Raw genomic sequence first — 20,645 nt, forward strand, 5'->3', positions numbered from 1 at the left:
ATAACAAAGTATTGAGATAAACTTTTGTTTTTGACCAAATACTTATTTTCCACCATAATTTGCAAATAAATTCATAAAAAATCCTACAATGTGATTTTCTGGATTTTTTTTCCTCATTTTGTCTGTCATAGTTGAAGTGTACCTATGATGAAAATTACAGGTCTCTCTCATCTTTTTAAGTGGGAGAACTTGCACAATTGGTGGCTGACTAAATACTTTTTTGCCCCACTGTACAAGTTGATCCCCCCAAAAATCCGTATCAGTGTTCAGTGATACGTAATGAATTAGAGAGACTAGTCATTCCAATACATCAACCAGTCAGATACAGAAGTTACACTGCGTCTGGTTCAATATGTACAATACCATGCGACTATAAATCCAGAGACACGTCTACAGTATGATCAGAAGCGATCTCCACGGCTACATACATACAGTATCCATACGTACCCTCCTTTTGAGAAGCCGAAAGCAACAGTCCATGTTGTTCTCAGATCCCTCTCCAAAGCAAGAGTCACATTACAGCTATGGAATCACACTAGTCCTGCAGCTGAGCCGTACTGTACTGCTAACTGCTGTACCACATCCTGTGTTTTCCACTTGGACCCAGACCCAGAGTGAGTGGAGGACGAGGACTCCTTTTAATTTCTATGGCGTTTCTACAGTAAGAGACGAAGGGACTGTCTTGAAAACAGTCAATCTTCCTGTTGCTTAATCAGCTAGATAAGAGAGAGATTAAACCCAGTCTTTGTGTTCTCTCACATGAGCCCTCAGTCTGTGACGGAGAGGAGGGGGTAAGAAAGGGAAAGACGAGTGACTGATTTGTTGAGGTGTGTGTGTGTGTGTGTGTGTGTGTGTGTGTGTGTGTGTGTGTGTGTGTGTGTGTGTGTGTGTGTGTGTGTGTGTGTGTGTGTGTGTGTCTGTGTGTGTGTGTGTGTGTGTGTGTGTGTGTGTGTGTGTGTGTGTGTGTGTGTGTGTGTGTGTGTGTGTGTGTGTGTGTGTGCGCGCGCAATGGTGGAAAATGACTCAAGTAAAAGTGAAAGTCACCCATTAAAATTGTTTTAAAAGTGTTTGGTTTTAAATATACTTATGTATCAAAAGTAAATGTAATTGCTAAAATATACTCAAGTATTAATTTTAAATAATTTCAAATTCCTTATATTAAGCAAACCAGAAAGCACAATTTGTTTTTTTAATTTACAAATAGCCAGGGGCACACTCCAACACCATTTACATGATTTATTATTTTTTACTTAATTAAGTACTTTACACCAGTGTGTGTGTGTGTTCTAGGTGGGTATTCCAGCCCGGGACAGATGTTGCCGCCCCGAAAACACTTGTTCTTGTTGCCATGGTAATGACACTCCAGCTCTGAGGGCAATAAAAGAGGCATGCCAGAGGTCGGAGGGCACTTCCGTGAGACTGTATGGAGCGCAGAGACTCAACACACACACACAAACACAGTGGGCACACGCAAACAGTCTGCTACTGCAGTTGACTGACTGATAGTCAGATTGAGACAGGTAGAGGGCTCTAACCACAAATCAGAGAGAAAGACAGAGAGATAACATGTTTCCCATGCCAATAAAGCCCTTGAATTGAGACAGAGATAGAGAGAATGAGAAAGAGAGGGAGGGGTAGGGAGTGAGGGAACAAAAGAGAGCAAGCAAATGAGAGAGAGAAAGACTTAACAGGCTGACTACACCGCTCGCGTTAGAAATCTATATTATTCAATTATTGCACCCACACTGCTTGCGCGCGCCACCGAGCGTCTGCGTTGCCAAGGGCTAAAATAGAAGTCAGTTCTATTTCTGATGCAGATCACACTGCAAGTCCTGCCTCTCCCATCTCCTCATTGGTTTATAGAAGCAGGTACCCACAAGCCATCTCCTCATTGGTTATACCCACGTGGGCGACTGAAGACGAACGAGGTCAGTGGCGGTAATGCATCTAATTTATGAAAGTTGCCAATCGCAATATGAAGTCAAGAGAAGAAAAAGCCTGGACGGATGAGAGATGACTAGATTCAATTTGGTTGACCGTTTTATGTGTGGATTAATTGGTGGAGTAGAGAACCTCGTGCATTTCAGGTAAAATACCTCAATGTTTATATCCCAGGATGAATTAACTATCAACAACAAGCTAGCGGCAGGGTAGCCTAGTGGTTAGAGCATTGGACTAGTAACCGAAAGGTTGCAAGTTCAAATCCCCGAGCTGACAAGGTACAAAATCTGTTGTTCTGCCCTTGAACAGGCAGGCCCACTGTTCCTAGGCTGTCATTGAAAGTAAAATAAAAAAAATAAAAAAATTGAATTAGCTAAATAGGACAAATTAGCTAGCAAGTGCAAGCTAGTTAGCTAGCTAGCTAAATTGCCATAAATGTTTACTGCTTTTTGACCTGTCCCCAAATTAATATAATTGGTTCAGAGTTTGTTTTGATATTTTAACCTCCGTGTCGTGATCACATTTGGTGTGGGGGGACAAAATAAATGTATGCACGATGGCGCACGCACGCACCCGGTTTGGGTTCCAGGTGAACCACAACAGCAATAGCAACTTAGACCCAGTGAACCAGAGCGACCCTTTAACAGTAAAAATAACAATCACCGGCAGAGAAAGGGAGTGAGATACCAAAGGAGTGTGTGTGAGAGAAAGAGGGAGTGAGGAGGGAGGGGAGGTAGCTGCATTAAGTGGCTTGTGAAAGGGTGTGTGTGTGTATATGTGTCAGTGCATATGCGTGTGTGTGTGTGTGTGTGTATGTGTCAGTGCATATGCGTGTGCCTTACCTCTACTATCTCTGTGCAGGCGTGGGAGACCAGGTATTGTTCCCGGGGGTCGATGACAGCAACCTGGACTAGAGCATTGGGCTTCCTGTCTCTGCCAGAGCCAATCAGATCCCTGCACTCTGGAGAAAGGGAGGACACACACATACACACAGAGACAGAGAGAGAGAGAGAGAAAGAGTGGGGGAGGAGAGAGAAAGATGGAGCAGAGAGAGAGAGAGTTGATGAAAGGGGGAGGGCAGAGAGAGAGGACAGTCAGTATAGTACATTCCCTGAGTAAAACCCCAACATCAAACAACACAAGGTTGAATAGAAAGGACAAAAGTGAAAGGGAAAGGAGAGGAAGGAGGAGGGAAATCACCACGACCCCACCATTCCCAGGGCATGAGGTGAGAGTGGTGGAAGGATTTTTTTAAAACTATTTCTTAGGGAAGTATCCTCACTGTACAGGAAATGGGAAGTCATATGTCCTTACTTCTGGAAAGCAGCTCGTCTCCTGAGACCCAGTCGTCAAACTAACATGGCTGCCAGTCAATGTCTTCTCTCTTCCTTCTTCCCTCAGCTGAGTGAGTGTGCTGAGGACTGTCCGTTTTATTAGGATTTCATGTTTGTCAGTGAAACCCCTGGTCAGTCCCTAGTTCCTCCAGGCTTCCTGTTTGACAGGAAGACTGGGACGAGGGGAGGCGAGGGGATGGGGGAGGCTAGGCCATCAAAGGAAACCAACACTTCCTGTCCAGGAATGGTCCCTCCCTTTCTGTCTCAGTATGAGGCTGTGGTCACCAGAATTTAATGTAAAGTGATATTGGACGATACATGTAGATATTGAAGTAGCCACAAAGAGCCATATGCTGTCACTGAATGGTTCAAAATCTGACTACAGTGCTCTAGGACTACTAGACAGGGTGTAATATCTGACTACAGTGCTCTAGGACTACTAAACAGGGTAGAATATCTGACTACAGTGCTCTAGGACTACTAGACAGGGTGTAATATCAACTACAGTGCTCTAGGACTACTAGACAGGGTAGAATATCTGACTACAGTGCTCTAGGACTACTAGACAGGGTGTAATATCTAACTACAGTGCTCTAGGACTACTAGACAGGGTGTAATATCTGACTACAGTGCTCTAGGACTACTAGACAGGGTGTAATATCTGACTACAGTGTTCTAGGACTACTAGACAGGATGTAATATCTAACTATAGTGCTCTAGGACTACTAGACAGGGTGTAATATCTGACTACAGTGCTCTAGCACTACTAGACAGGGTGTAATATCCGACTACAGTGCTCTAGGACTACTAGACAGGGTGTAATATCTGACTACAGTGCTCTAGGACTACTAGATAGGGTAGAATATCTGACTACAGTGCTCTAGGACTACTAGACAGGGTGTAATATCTGACTACTAGACAGGGTGTAATATCTGACTACAGTGCTCTAGGACTACTAGACAGGGTGTAATATCTGACTACTAGACAGGGTGTAATATCTGACTACAGTGCTCTAGGACTACTAGACAGGGTGTAATATCTGACTACAGTGCTCTAGCACTACTAGACAGGGTGTAATATCTGACTACGGTGCTCTAGGACTACTAGACATGGTGTAATATCTGACTACAGTGCTCTAGGACTACTAGACAGGGTGTAATATCTGACTACAGTGCTCTAGAGACAGGGTGTAATATCTGACTACAGTGCTCTAGGACTACTAGACAGGGTGTAATATCTGACTACAGTGCTCTAGGACTAATAGACAGGGTGTAATATCTGACTACAGTGCTCTAGGACTACTAGACAGGGTGTAATATCTGACTACTAGACAGGGTGTAATATCTTACTAAAGTGCTCTAGGACTACTAGACAGGGTGTAATATCTGACTACTAGACAGGGTGTAATATCTGACTACAATGCTCTAGGACTACTAGACAGGATGTAATATCTGACTACAGTGCTCTAGGACTACTAGACAGGGTGTAATATCAACTACAGTGCTCTAGGACTACTAGACAGGGTAGAATATCTGACTACAGTGCTCTAGGACTACTAGACAGGGTGTAATATCTGACTACAGTGCTCTAGGACTAATAGACAGGGTGTAATATCTGACTACAGTGCTCTAGGACTACTAGACAGGGTGTAATATCTGACTACTAGACAGGGTGTAATATCTTACTAAAGTGCTCTAGGACTACTAGACAGGGTGTAATATCTGACTACTAGAAAGGGTGTAATATGTGACTACAATGCTCTAGGACTACTAGACAGGATGTAATATCTGACTACAGTGCTCTAGGACTACTAGACAGGGTGTAATATCTGACTAAAGTGCTCTAGGACTACTAGACAGGATGTAATATCTGACTACTAGACAGGGTGTAATATCTGACTACAGTGCTCTAGCACTACTAGACAGGGTGTAATATCTGACTATGGTGCTCTAGGACTACTAGACATGGTGTAATATCTGACTACAGTGCTCTAGGACTACTCGACAGGGGGTAATATCTGACTACAGTGCTCTAGAGACAGGGTGTAATATCTGACTACAGTGCTCTAGGACTACTAGACAGGATGTAATATCTGACTACAGTGCTCTAGGACTACTAGACAGGGTGTAATATCTGACTACAGTGTTCTAGGACTACTAGACAGGATGTAATATCTAACTATAGTGCTCTAGGACTACTAGACAGGGTGTAATATCTGACTACAGTGCTCTAGGACTACTAGACAGGGTGTAATATCTGACTACTAGACAGGGTGTAATATCTGACTACAGTGCTCTAGGACTACTAGACAGGGTGTAATATCTAACTACAGTGCTCTAGGACTACTAGACAGGGTGTAATATCTGACTACAGTGCTCTAGGACTACTAGACAGGGTGTAATATCTGACTACAGTGCTCTAGGACTACTAGACAGGGTGTAATATCTGACTACAGTGCTCTAGGACTACTAGACAGGGTGTAATATCTGACTAAAGTGCTCTAGGACTACTAGACAGGGTGTAATATCTGACTACTAGACAGGGTGTAATATCTGACTACAGTGCTCTAGGACTACTAGACAGGGTGTAATATCTAACTACAGTGCTCTAGGACTACTAGACAGTGTAATATCTGACTACAGTGCTCTAGGACTACTAGACAGGGTGTAATATCCGACTACAGTGCTCTAGGACTACTAGACAGGGTGTAATATCTGACTACAGTGCTCTAGGACTACTAGACAGGGTGTAATATCTGACTACAGTGCTCTAGGACTACTAGACAGGGTGTAATATCTGACTACAGTGCTCTAGGACTACTAGACAGGGTGTAATATCTGACTACAGTGCTCTAGGACTACTAGACAGGGTGTAATATCTGACTAAAGTGCTCTAGGACTACTAGACAGGGTGTAATATCTGACTACTAGACAGGGTGTAATATCTGACTACAGTGCTCTAGGACTACTAGACAGGGTGTAATATCTGACTACAGTGCTCTAGGACTACTAGACAGGGTGTAATATCTGACTACAGTGCTCTAGGACTACTAGACAGGGTGTAATATCTGACTACAGTGCTCTAAGACTACAGGGTGAGACATCTGAATCAGGACATTGGACCATGTCCAAATGGTGCACTTTATCCTACTAGCAACATTCTGGCAGACAAACAAGAATTGATCCGCTCTGCAAATGCGTTGTCACTATAGCACATTATTTAGTGAAATCGTAACCCCGAGTAACATTACTCAATAGAACAAAAATCCATTAAAGCAGCAAAATATGACAGAAGGTTGTTCTTTTTATGTGTAATTCCCCCTCCGGAGGGTCGATTTTACAGAATAAGCAACTGTACGGGCACAGAAAATAAAAAGGCTACAACAAGGGAGAATTGAAGAAGAGTCGAGAGGAAGTTACAGGAGTTAATGGGCTAACTCTGTATGAATGGTGCTAAGGCATAAAACTGTCTTTGCTGTAAAGACCTTTGCTTCCTTGATGTACTGGAGTCTCAGTGAACTGGTCCATCTAGCATTCTCTGATATTTGGAGGATGAGAGTGTGAGAGACACGGGGCTATGCACTGGGACACACGCCAAGACAACGGGTTCACTCTGTAGAATTTCATCTCTTCCTTAGATGAGTTATACCATACTGCAGGAAGTAGATGTACAGTTGAATGCAGGCAGAAACATGCACGGACGCACACATATGCATACATGCAAGGACGACACACACACACACACGTTTGTTGGCCTTATGTAAATTGCTGCAAGTATCATGTGTATTTCTACCTACATTAGAATTCTGATAGGCTTGTCAAGGTGAAAGTCGTCACCTTGACTGGTCTACGAACACAAACAAAGTCAAATTCAAGCGGTATTTGTCACCCAGTTTGTGTGTGCGAGAGGAAAGGGAAAACAGTGTTTTAGCATTTAGCCGAGCCTCTCTGCTGAGAAATGGGATGTCAGAACAACGTAATACTGTTCTGGTTGAAGCATTGACACACGGTCAAGGTCAAATTCAAGGTGAAATATCAAAATGGTCTCATTAGAAAACAGCTAAAATAGTGACATTCAACGATTGTATATAGATACACAGTTGAAGTCGGAAGTTTACATACACTTAGGTTGGAGTCATTAAAACTTGTTTTTCAACCACTCCACAAATTTCTTGTTAACAAACTAGAGTTTTCGCAAGTCGGTTAGGACATCTACTTTGTGCATGACAAGTATTTTTTCCAACAATTGTTTACAGATGGATTATTTCACTTATAATTCAGTGTATCACAACTCCAGTGGGTCAGAAGTTTACATACACTAAGTTGACTGTGCCTTTAAACAGCTTGGAAAATTCCAGAAAATGATGTCATGGCTTTAGAAGCTTCTGATAGGCTAATTGACATAATTTTGAGTGAATTGGAAGTGTACCTGTGGATGTATTTCAAGGTCTACCTTCAAACTCAGTGCCTCTTTGCTTGATATCATGGGAAAATGGAAAGAAATCAGCCAAGACCTCAGAAAAAAAATTGAGACCTCCACAAGTCTGGTTCATCCTTGGGAGCAATTTCCAAATGCCTGAAGGTACCACGTTCATCTGTACAAACAATAGTACGTAAGTATAAACACCATGGGACCACGCAGCCGTCATACCGCTCAGGAAGGAGACGCATTCTGTCTCCTAGAGATGAACATACTTTGGTGTGAAAAGTGCCCAAACAATCCCAGAACAACAGCAAAGTACCTTGTGAAGATGCTGAAGGAAACAGGTACAAAAGCATCTATATCCACAGTAAAACGAGTCCTATATCGACATAACCTGAAAGGCCGCTCAGCCAGGAAGAAGCCACTGCTCCAAAACGACCATAAAAAAGCCAGACTACGGTTTGCAACTGCACATTGGGACAAAGATTGTACTTTTTGGAGAAATGTCCTCTGGTCTGATGAAACAAAAATCATTCGCTCTACTATTATTCTGACATTTCACATTCTTAAAATAAAGTGGTGATCCTAACTGACCTAAGACAGGACATTTTTACTTGGATAAAATGTCAGGAATTGTGTTAAACTGAGTTTAAATGTATTTCGCTAAGGTGTATGTAAACTTCCGACTTCAACTGTAGACATATATAGATACTGTATGTGTTTCTGTCACGCCCTGGTCTTAGTATTTTGTGTTTATATATTTATTTTGGTCAGGCCAGGGTGTGACACGGGGTTATTTTGTGTTGTGTTGGGGTATTGGGGTTTTAGTAGGTATTGGGATTATGGCTGAGTAGGGGTGTCTAGCATAGTCTATGGCTGCCTGAGGCAGTTCTCAACCAGTCAGGTGATTCTCGTTGTCTCTGATTGGGAACCATATTTAGGTAGCCTGGGTTTCACTGTGTGTTTTGTGGGTGATTGTTCCTGTCCTTAGTGTCCTCTGTGTCAGTTTGCACCAGTTTAGGCTGTTTCGGTTTTCACATTAAGTTTATTATTTTTTGTAAAGTTCGTGTTTCGTTATTTAATAAACATGGATTGCAATAGCCACGCTGCATTTTGGTCCGACTCTCCTTTGACGGAAGAAAGCCGTAACAGTTTCCTAGGCTTATATATATATACACTGCTCCAAAAAATAAAGGTTGGCCCTGGGTTCCTCCTAATGCAAGACAATGCTAGACCTCATGTGACTGGAGTGTGTCAGCAGTTCCTGTAAGAGGAAGGCATTGATGCTATGGACTGGCCCGCCCGTTCCCCAGACCTGAATCCAATTGAGCACATCTGGGACACCAATTGAGCACATCTGGGACATCATGTCTCGCTCCCATCCACCCCTAGACACCCCTACTCAGCCATAATCCCAATACCTACTAAAACCCCAATACCCCAACACAACACAAAATAACCCCATGTCACACCCTGGCCTGACCAAAATAAATATATAAACACAAAATACTAAGACCAGGGCGTGACAGAAACACATACAGTATCTATATATGTCTACAGTTGAAGTTGCACCACAGACTGTCCAGGAGTTAGCGGATGCTTTAGTCCAGATCTGGGAGGAGATCCCTCAGGAGACCATCCGCCACCTCATCAGGAATATGCCCAGGCATTGTAGGGAGGTCATACAGGCACGTGGAGGCCACACACACTACTGAGCCTAATTTTGACTTGTTTTAAGGACATTACATCAAAGTTGGATCAGCCTGTAGTGTGGTCTTCCACTTTAATTTTGAGTGTGACTCCAAATCCAGACCTCCATGGGTTGATACATTTGATTTCCATTGATCATTTTGTGTGATTTTGTTGTCAGCACATTCAACTATGTAAAGAAAAAAGTATTTAATAAGAATATTTCATTCATTCAGATCTAGGATGTGTTATTTTAGTGTTCCCTTTATTTTTTTGACCAGTATATATATATATATATTTATTCAACGGCAAAAGAAGAACAATTGAAATTGATAAAAAACAAAACAGGTTTGATGCCGATTGTAAAATTATAATGAAAAAACTTAGAACACCTCCAACCAAAAACACAGAGACCCAAATAATGGTGAATTACGCCTTCATTACTGTGAGATTTTAAAACTCTATAAACGTACACTCAGAACCAAAAAAGCACAGTACAACAGCAAGCAGCTGACACTAATTGAGGAGTCCATAAACACAAACAACTTCTGACAAAATAAATTTAAAAAATAAAAATCTAAACAAGAGGAATTAGCGATCCAAAATGGTGACATATGGACAACCCCTTTTAAAACACTCTACAACAACGTTCAAATTGACACAAACACAGAACAATGCCAAATTCATGAGAAGTTTAATGGATTAGAAAAAGCTATGAAGGACAATCAAAATCCATTGGACTCCCCAATTACTGACCAGGAGCTCTATGAGAAACTTCAGGCTCCACCTGATGGCATCCTAAATGAGATGCTCAAACTCACTAGTGCAAAATTTCAATTGGCTATATTAAAAGTGTTTAATTTGATCTTGAGTGTAGGTTATTTCCCTGACATCTAGAATCAAGGACTCATAAAACCAATCCTTATGAACAGAGACAAATTTGACCCTCACAATTACAGAGGCATTTGTATGAACAGTAACCTGGGGTTTTCTGTAGTATTATAAATGTACGAGTTCTAAACTACCTTAATAAGCACAAGGTCTTGAGGAAAAGCCTAATTGGATTTATACGGATTTATACCAAAACATTGCACAACTGATCATATTTACACCCTACACACACTGATAAACATGTCCACCAAAATATATGCTTGCTTTATCGACTTCCAAAAAGCATTTGATTCTATTTGGCATTCAGGACTGTTCTACAAAGTTATTGAAAGTGGTGTAGGGGGTAAGACATATGAGATAATTAGATCAATGTATACAGGCAATAAGTGCAGCATTAAAATCGGCAAGAAAATAACTGAATTCTTTAACCAGGGGCAGGGCCTTCAACAGGGTTGCTATCTGAGCCCTGCACTCAATATTTACATCAACAAATTGGCCACTATACTAGAAAAATCCTCAGCCCCTGGTGTTAGTCTCCACAATTCAGAGTTTAAATGCCTACTCTTCGCAGATGACCTATGCCTGCTGCCACCCACAGCACATGGCCTACAGCAGAGCCTGGACCTGCTAGAGCAGTACTGCCAGACCTGGGCCCTGGCAGTAAACCCCAAAAAGACTAAAATAATGATTTTCGAGAGAAGATCCAGATCTCAGGGAATTAGACCAAAGTTCTCAATTGGTACAAAATATATAGAGTACTGTACACACTACAATTACTTAGGTTTAAAAATAAGCTCAACTGGACACCTTAATGAGGCAGTGAATGAACTGAGAGAGAAAGCACGCAGGCCATTCTACACCATTAAAAAACAAATTCAAATTGAAATACCTTTTAAAATTAGGCTAGAACCAATTGCACTTCATGGCAGTGAGGTGTGGGGTCCACTCGCAAAACAAGATTTCATCAAATGGGACAAACACCCCATTGAAACCCTGCATGCAGAGTTCTGTAAGATTCTCCTACATGTCCAGAGGAAAACTACAAACAATGCATGCAGAGCAGAATTAGGCCAATATCAACTAATAATAAAAACTAAAAAACGAGTCATTAAGCTTTGGAAACATCTAAAATACAGTGACCCCCATATCACTACCAAGCCCTGCAATGCCAAGAGCTGAGCACAAAGAAAAGAGTCCCCTCCTCCAGCTGGTCCTGGGGCTGAGTTCACTAACCTGTTCTACTAACAAACTGAAGCCTCAGGACCAGAACATCCAATCAATCAGAATAAAACAAATTACAACACAGTCAAAACAAAACTACATTGCTTATTGGGAAACAAGCACAAGCACAAAGCAGTGCTATCTGGCCCTAAATCGACAGTACTGATCAAAACCTTATAAAAACCTTGACTATGTACAGGCTCAGTGAGTAAATGTATGTAAATTGCAGTCAGTACCAGCCATTTTCCTACCTACAGCATTAGAATGCTGATTGACTTGTCAAGGTGAGAGTAGTCACCTTGACTTGTTTACAAACGCAAACCAACACAAACAAAGTCGAGATTCAAGCGGTTTTGTCATAAATAAAACAGTGTTTTAGCATTTACCCCAGCCGCTCTGCTGAGAAATGGGATGTCAGAGCAATGTAGCGCTGTTCTGGTTGAAGCATTCACATTGTTGGAAGTGCAACACATCGTTTAATTAACACATGGTCAAATTCAAAGAGAAATATCAACAGGGTCTCATTTAGGGATGCACGATATATCGGTATCGGCCGATATTAGCTAAAAAATGCCAACATCGGTATCGGCCCGATGTCTAGTTTAACGCCGATGTGCAAAACCGATGTCAAAATTGATGTGCACACGTACAGTATATAACGTACGTACATGACGTAATGATGCCACATAAAACACAGCATTCCTAACCTAGCCCACAATGTCTGCTGTGTGGATCGAGCAGTCGACAAGATGAGCAGTCATTTGAAAGAGTAAGAACATTTCAGCGAGACAACTCAAAGGCGAAATCCATTAACGCCAAGATAATGGAATTCATTGCCCTTGACAATCAACCGTTCTCTGTCGTTGGCTATCGCGACTAGTCGAGCACCGGTACACACTACCAAGTGCGCTATTTTTCAGATGTTGCCTTACAGCAGTAATAGCTTCACTGCTATTAGCGTCACGACATACTATGGAACGCCGTTTGGGTCTTTGCGTGTCAAAAAAGATAAGTCAAATAACACTGTTTGACGAGTTAAATAAGCTTTTAAATTTGACACGTCAAATAACAGTTCTATTATAGAATGTTGTGTGTTCTGAATTGACACGTGCAAGCCAAGCGCCACCACTACTATCAGCAGCACTGTCAAAGATTAGTACCTAGCTAGCACAAATACAACCAGCCTGAAAACAATGACCAGTAAAAACGGTCATTTTCATTATTCTTACAGACTGTGACTGTGACAGACTGTGACTGTGTGAAATCCCCTCCCCCAGTCAGCCTATTGTGTGTATTGACATTCATTTTGCACTGTACATCTTTACCTAAGGATTGGGAATCAATGAAATGGGGTATCAGTTTACTCTATACCAAAGATATTTTTTCCCAAAGTCCTCCTCAGCATTATCAGACTCCTAAACATCCACGCAGTATTGTTTTTCCTTGGGAATAGTGTTCAATACACATAGGTTGACGAATGTGGCTCAATTCACAGTTGTTTCAGAGTCCCGCAATAAGAGCTCCGACGCCAATGTTCTCTGGGTGTCACTAAGTAGACTGATACCCCACGTCATCGCAATGGTAGCTGGGTTCGAGTCAAGCCGGCCGCGACTGGGAGACGCATGGGGCGGTGCACAATTGGCCCAGCGTCGTCCGGGTTAGGGAAGAGTTTTGCCGGCATGGATGTCCTTGTCCCATCGCTCACTAGCGACTCCTGTGGCGGGCCGGGCGCAGTACATGCTGACACGGTTGCCAGGTGTACAGTATTTCCCCGACACATTGGTGGGCATTATGTCAAGAGGCAGTGCGGCTTGGCTAGGTTGTGTTTCGGAGGACGTACGGCTCTTGGCTTTCGCCTCTCCCGAGTCCGTTCAGTAGTTGCAGAGATGAGACAAGACTGTAACTACCAATTGGGAAAATACAAAATTGGGGAGAAAAAAGGGGTAGAAAAAAATAATATGATTTATCATTCAATCGATGACCCCATTCAAACCGTGTGACATCAGAAATAAGCCTAAATCACACAATTTAATTCCATTTCCTCTTTAGGTTGTTGGTGTCTCTTTGCCCAGTCAGTGAAATGGACACAAATATTTCCTGAATGCTTTTTATTAGATCAAAAGAGTGGATGGAATAGCAGCCTGCTGTATGGAACTTACTAACAACACTCTAGGTACCATGATACTCTCAAAGAGCTTCTTCTTTATGACACAAATGGTGTCCAAATGGAGAGAGAGACCGAGAGCGAGAAAAATAGAGACAGACAAGAGAGAGCGAGAGAAAATAGAGACAGACAAGAGAGAGCGAGAGAAAGGGCGAACAGGTCGAGGGCGAGAGAGTAGAGAGAGAGAGAGAGTAGAGAGAGAGAGAGAGAGAGAGAGAGAGAGAGAGAGAGAACAGGTCGAGAGAACAGGTCGAGAGAGAGGTAAGGAAAGGTACAGAGATTTAGAGAGAGATAACAGGAATAGAGGAATAGAAGGAGAAAATAATTGAGTGAAGTGATAGAAGGCAAGAAAGAGAGGGAGTGGGTGAGTCATGAAAATACTAAGAGGTCTGACCACGCCAGATGTAATGCAGCCCGTTAGGCTAATTGGCTGGCTCGATCTGGATTAAAGTCCTTCAGCATTAAAGCAAATTACTTTCTGCTCCGATGCAATGGCCACAATCATCACTAATTTATCATCCTAAAATAGCCAAGACTTTTATCTGAAAATATGGTGTTTTTCTGTGACTCCCTGGGGTTTGGGGTGAGTAAATTGTATGGTTGTAAACTGAAATAATAACTTAGCTTTTAGTCTGATCATTATTTGAATGACGAACAACCTTTCAAATGTACTGTCAACGGCGTTATTATTTTAAATTATGATTTGGACCTTTGGCAGACAGACAGACAAGTGTACAGATAACAGTTGATTTTTACATTCCATTATGAGTATCCTCCTCTACTACAACACTGACAGTGGCATGTAGACAGACAGACACAACAACACAGCAGTCATGGGGCACTATGAGTGAGGTAAAGGAGCCAGTTAAATAGATGGATTGAACCACAGTTTGAGACAGGGCCGTGTGACTAACAGTCCTTGTGGATCCGTAGTGACATAGTGACTGTCGTTGAGGTAGCAGACAGTGTGGCATATGGTATGGGGTGACAGGGACAACACATCCTCTTAGTAATGTTGTCACCAGACTGGAGCAGACAGTTCCGATATTGGATTCCCCTGGGCTAATACATTTCCTTCATCACCGTGGGCTAGAAACAGCGTGAGGTGTGAGTGTGTGTGTGTTTTTGGTGCTTGCAAGCAAGTGTGTGTGTCAGTACACGTGTGTGTCAGCCCACAAAAAAAACATCATAGATTAGCCTTTCGACCTTGGTTGCTCCAGGAGGCCACAAAGCATCTGCCATCAGGGTTAGTTTCTACTTTCTACTTTCTAAAACTACTGTTCCAGAATGTGTATCCATCTAAAATCAGAGCCTCCACCATGTCTAACCTGTTGTCATGGAGGAAAGGCTGCAGCGCCAGGCAGAACAAAACAACACAGCCAACTACGATGCGGTGCCATCTCTCTGGTGCTATTCCATCGGATGGATTCTACATCGTGACGTTCACCAACAACCCAGATCTTAATATTAGATATGTTGGAGTTGCATTAATGGGCTGGAGCCACACAGGGCTGAAGAAAGCAGCGTTAGAACGGAGGAGGCAGAAGAACAGACATGCACGCAGTCGCGCACAGAAACACACACACTTCTATTTTCCCAGGGGCCATAGAAGATCCGCTCCCTCTGTTCCTCAGCTTTACCCTACGTTTCATCATTTCTCTCTCTCTCTCTCTTTTTCACTTGCTTCCTCTCTCTTGCTCCATGTCTCTCTCTTTCTCCATCTCTCCCACAATCATAGCAGCACATCCAATCCAGCCACCCAAGTCATAGACTGTTCTCTCTGCTACCGCACGGCAAGTGGTACTGGAGCGCCAAGTCTAAGGGTCCAAGAGGCTTCTAAACAGCATCTACTCCCAAGCCATAAGACTCCTGAACACCTAATCAAATGGCTACCCAGACTATTTGCATCCCCCCTCTTTTACACCGCTGCTATTCTCTGTTGTCATCATCTATGCATAGTCACTTTAATAACTCCATAATACCACCATGTACATATTACCTCAACTAACCAGTGCCCCGCACATTGACTCTGTATCGGTACCCCCCTGTATATAGTCTCGCTATTGTTATTTTACTGCTGCTCTTTAATTACTTGATACTTTGAATTCTTATCCGTATTTTTTTTAAACTGCATTGTTGAATTGGGGCTCGTAAGTAAGCATTTCACTATAAGATCTACACCTATTGTATTGTGACTAATACAGTTTGATTTGAAGTGTGGTATAGAACTGGGGAGTTGCTCAACAGTGTTTGATCCTCTCCAGTTCAAAGGCTCAGAGGATCTCTGACAGGTCCTGGGATCTCACCTAATATCACACTCTACTGAGGATTGACATGTGACAGTGGACATCTCTAACCGCATCGCTTCACAGAGTGATAGGACCAAAGCCACAGGCATTAAACTCAACTACTGACTTTATGAGGTCCGTAACATTTTAGATAGAGAGGGAGAGATGGGAAGAAAGATGGAAAGGGAGAGAGATGGAGAGAAAAAGAGGTCGATATGGAGCGAAAGAGACAAAGAAACAGAAAAGAGAGAGGGAAAGAAAGAAAGAAAGAGCAAGAGGAAAAATGTGAATACATTGACACTTTTCAAGACGAATTCACAGGGAATTTGTTTAAAAACATCTCCCCTGTGACCTTACAGGGAAACTAAATTCCATTAGAAGGGCAAATGGAGAGAGAAAGGGAGACAGTGGGGGTTGCTATGGGAGACAAATACACCACTCTCCAGATGAGGATTATTAATCACGATAATTATATCAGCGCTTCAATTAATTTGACAACATTATTTGCATCTGCCGCCGCCATTTTCACACCTGTTCAGTGTTCACCATCAGGTCTGTGGAAAATATAATGCCTGTTATATTACTAGAATGGCAATTCATGTTGTGGAGAGAGTCTATACATCTGACATGTCAATTAAACAGAGAAAATGACAACCATATGATGTTAGACTAGTGAAAGATGTAGAATTAATGGACAGATGTTGATTCTGTGAAGTCTCCCAAATAAAGAACACGCACCATAAAGTGAGGAGCTGACTAGCGAATGATAATCTATACCAGGGGTCTCCAACAGGTTGACCGCTAGCCAGTAGCTCACAGCCCACCTATGAGTAGCTTGGGCAAACAATTCCCGAAAGTATACGCAATTTTTCATGTGTTCCATTGCAAACTGTCATAAACAAATCTCACAAGCATGCGACACCGCAAGCTTCCAGCTACTGACTAATCAACACAACATTGACATTATTCCACCCATGGTTAGCCACTATTGGCTTAAAAAGCCAATCCTAACACAACATCTGCCAATTCATTTCCAGCAATATTGCCCCTGTCTGTCTGTGTGGCGCGCGCTTGTCTATCACTCCACTTGATGTGATAACCATCTTGTGAGTTGACAGAAATACTTTCCCCAAAACCCTTATCCATTAAATGTTAACGGCAAAGGTGGCTTACCTGGCAAAAGTATACCATGAGTGAGTATATCATTTGTATCTATTATTTATTATTTGGAAACTTTGCCATGAAATGAACAGCAGCAGTAGAGAACCATCGCATTAAGCTCGATCGACACGTCCCTGTGCAATTAAAGGGACAGTTAAATTAAAGGGGAATTACACTCAAAAATCTATTTATTAGCTTTCTTCCAAACGTACATTTGTTTTGTCAACTGCTGATATTTAGCAATTGACATGGACATCCAATTTCGTTGTTTATCTATGAACAATTGTTCAGTGACCCCCCCCCAAATAAAACAGAGAAAACATAATTTGAGAAAATATTAAACAGAATTTGGAAAATAATCACAGATTTTATATGGCCCCCCTTAGAGTTGTTAATTAACCATTATATTACTAGATATATTGACAGAAAACTACTTTCTCTTGTACACTAAGGACCCGGGAACAAAATAATGAGTCGCTCGCAACGTAAATTTTTTTTTTAAGTAGCTCTCATGCTAGAAAAGGATAGAGACCCCTGCTCTATACAAATGATAAATAAAGTGGCACACGTCTCACCTGGCTTTGGACTTACTTAAATCGATGCTGATTGAGTGTCTTAACAGAAGAAAAGGCTCCAGTAAATCTTTGAAGTGTGTTCGTACCATGTCAGATTGACATACAGAAACAGATGTTGACTGTTTGCATCCATGGTGAAGAGAGTTTGCCTTCAAATTGGGAAACAAATTGGCCACTTCCCTTCCTTTATCCTGTATCCATGCTGAGTTGAAATGATGATTGGGCCTTTGTTAAAGGAGCTACAGTACAGGGAGTTATACACCGGTTGCCTGGTGACCCAAACGGCTCTATGTTCACCACATACTTCAGTCTGAGACTGCCATCATTGAAGTCATTTGTGGGGATGTCAAAATGCAGGGTGTTGTAGAAAACAAAGTCTTCAGTGATTGGATCATCTCTAACCAATCAAAGTATCAAAAGCCCACATGTGTTCTGGCTCTGGCCCAACCCATTGGTTTCTAGACCAGTCAGAACGGTTAGAATGTGTTTACGTTCTAGAAATCGTCGTGGAGGTACTCCGATCCAGACGTCCGGTGGCTTGGCGTAGCATTTGGCTGGAGCAACTGCATCCTGCGCCAATTACATCCAAATATACTACGGGGCTCCACACAACTGCATCCTGCACCAATTACATCCAAATATACTACGGGGCTCCACTCAACTGCATCCTGCACCAATTACATCCAAATATACTACGGGGCTCCACTCTTTTGAAATGTTGAATGTGTGTATCCGTTGTTCCAACATCCAGGGTACATCCAAAATGGCACCCTATTCCCTATATAGCAAACAAAGTAGAGCACTATGTAGGGAATAGGAAGCCGTTTTCTAAGATCTAGCCGAGGTCATTTCCAAAATAGAGGCTACCTTCAACTTGTTAGAAGTGTGTTTCTCTCAGAACATTACTAGAAAGAAGTAGATGAAGAGATCTACTGTACTGTAGTTAATATGGCCTCCTGCACCTCGCTTACACTAATTATAATATGGCCATGATCATCAACACTAGTGATCAGAGTAAAGCTTGATCCACATTTGCAAAGTTAAAAAGAAAAACTTAAAAAGCACAGTAAGGGGTTTTGAAATGCCCCCTCTGTGTGAAGTGGTTATTCCCCTCTGTGTATAGCTCAGAGGTAACACACAGGTTACCTGAATGGGAAATGAAGGACAACATCGGCGTTTGAAACATTGTTTTCCGACATTGGCATTATCAAACGACAGCCGCACCTAATTTGTGTGCCGAGCGACAGCTAATGAGGGAAGCCGATTAATCAAGCTTTCATTGGTAGTTGACAGAGTGTGTTGGGAAGGTTTTGAAACCCCCCTTCAACCCACCCCCCTTACCTCTCCTCCTCTCCCCCGCATCTCCTCCACTCCCCTGGGGTGTGAGTCTCATCTCAGCTGGGTGGACCCTGCCTAAACCCCAGAACACAGTACCCAGAGGAGGAGCTGCCAAGCTGGGCATCCTGATGCAGTGGCAGCCCCTCTCCACGGAGACTTCCCCCTGGAGGCCACTGAGAGAGAGGCTTCCTGTTGTGGCACAGGGCCATTGGAAATTCTGATGTTCGGAGGCTACTGGCTTCAACCAATCAGACACTGACCAGGAGGGTGTTTTATGTAGAATCATCCCACTGTTTAGACCTCTAAAGAGAAAATTGTCCTTCCACACACCATGACTGCTTGAGAGACTAGCCACTGTGGCGGTCAAACAAAGTCCACAGGGAGATTAGGCACGGTGACTACAACCAATCAGGCTACAGTACAACTAAAGGCCATGGTGTCCGTATGCAGATTCATACTATGAATGTCTATGTAGGTCTTAGTTCCACAATGCCTGTAGTGTTTAGGTCAAACAAAGTCCATGGAATAGTGACAAACAATTATAACGGTAATACATAATGTGAACTCAGTACACCTCAATGTGTTGACAGTACTGTTCAGACCTGCTGTAGGTATGAGGTTGATATACATGCATCACTTCAAGCTGAATGTGTGGTCGAATGAATGAATAAAAAGCCTAATGCGTGATTAGTTTGGAGTGCATAGCCGGGCACACCGTTTGACACCGAATCATTCCTCCACAGTTACTAGGCAACAAGTGGAAATAATGCTAATGGTTCTGCGGCTGATGAATCCGAGGCGTGCTGAAGCGTTTTGGGTAACTGAGAGGGACTACTTTTTAGCATTCTAAATTCTCCCCTTAGTGACCTCGCTCCCGAGTAGCAGCTATATTTGTTCAAAGATCGTTATGAGGTTAAATATTAGGTTATTGTAAATCTCAAGACTCTTTGTAACGGCGTTCTTCGTTTGTTGAAAGAGAGTCGGACCGAAATGCAGCGTGGTGGTTACTCATGACTTTAATGAAAAAAGTGACACATGAAATAACTTATAAATACAAAAAACAACAAACGGAACGTGAAACCTAATTACAGCCTATCTGGTGAAACTACACAGAGACAGGAACAATCACCCACGAAAAACAAAGTGAAACTCAGGCTACCTAAATACGGTTCCCCATCAGAGACAACAACAATCACCTGACTCTGATCGAGAACCGCCTCAGGCAGCCAAGCCTACACTCGACACACCCCTAATCAACCACAATCCCAATGCTTACAAAAAAAACTATACGACAACACAATAACCCATGTCACACCCTGGCCTGAACAAATAATTAAAGAAAACACAAAATACTAAGACCAAGGTGTGACAGAACCCCCCCCCCCCCCCAAGGTGCGGACTCCCGGACGCACCTCAAAACAATATGGAGGGTCCGGTTGGGCGTCTGTCCATGGTGGCGGCTCCGGCTCGGGACGTGGACCCCACTCCATAAATGTCATAGTTCCTCCCCTTCGCGTCCTGGGATAATCCACCCTCGCCGCCGACCATGGCCTAATAGTCCTCACCCCCAGAACCCCACAGAACTGAGGAGCAGCTTGTGACTGAGGGGCATCTCGGGACT

The 20,645-nt window shown here is 42.7% G+C and overlaps 1 protein-coding gene across 1 annotated transcript in view; it reads right to left on the reverse strand.

Moving 5' to 3' along the window:
* LOC109881902 (type II inositol 3,4-bisphosphate 4-phosphatase-like) overlaps positions 1 to 20,645 on the reverse strand; it is a 340,632-nt gene that overhangs the window by 189,786 nt on the left and 130,201 nt on the right. The window contains exon 6 of the mRNA XM_031828224.1: positions 2,784 to 2,902. Within this exon, the coding sequence (XP_031684084.1) occupies positions 2,784 to 2,902 (119 nt within the window). The remainder of the gene's footprint in view (positions 1 to 2,783; positions 2,903 to 20,645) is intronic.

This window comes from Oncorhynchus kisutch, linkage group LG7 (genome assembly GCF_002021735.2).
Source record: "Oncorhynchus kisutch isolate 150728-3 linkage group LG7, Okis_V2, whole genome shotgun sequence".
In the NCBI taxonomy this organism is placed as follows: Eukaryota; Metazoa; Chordata; class Actinopteri; order Salmoniformes; family Salmonidae; genus Oncorhynchus; species Oncorhynchus kisutch.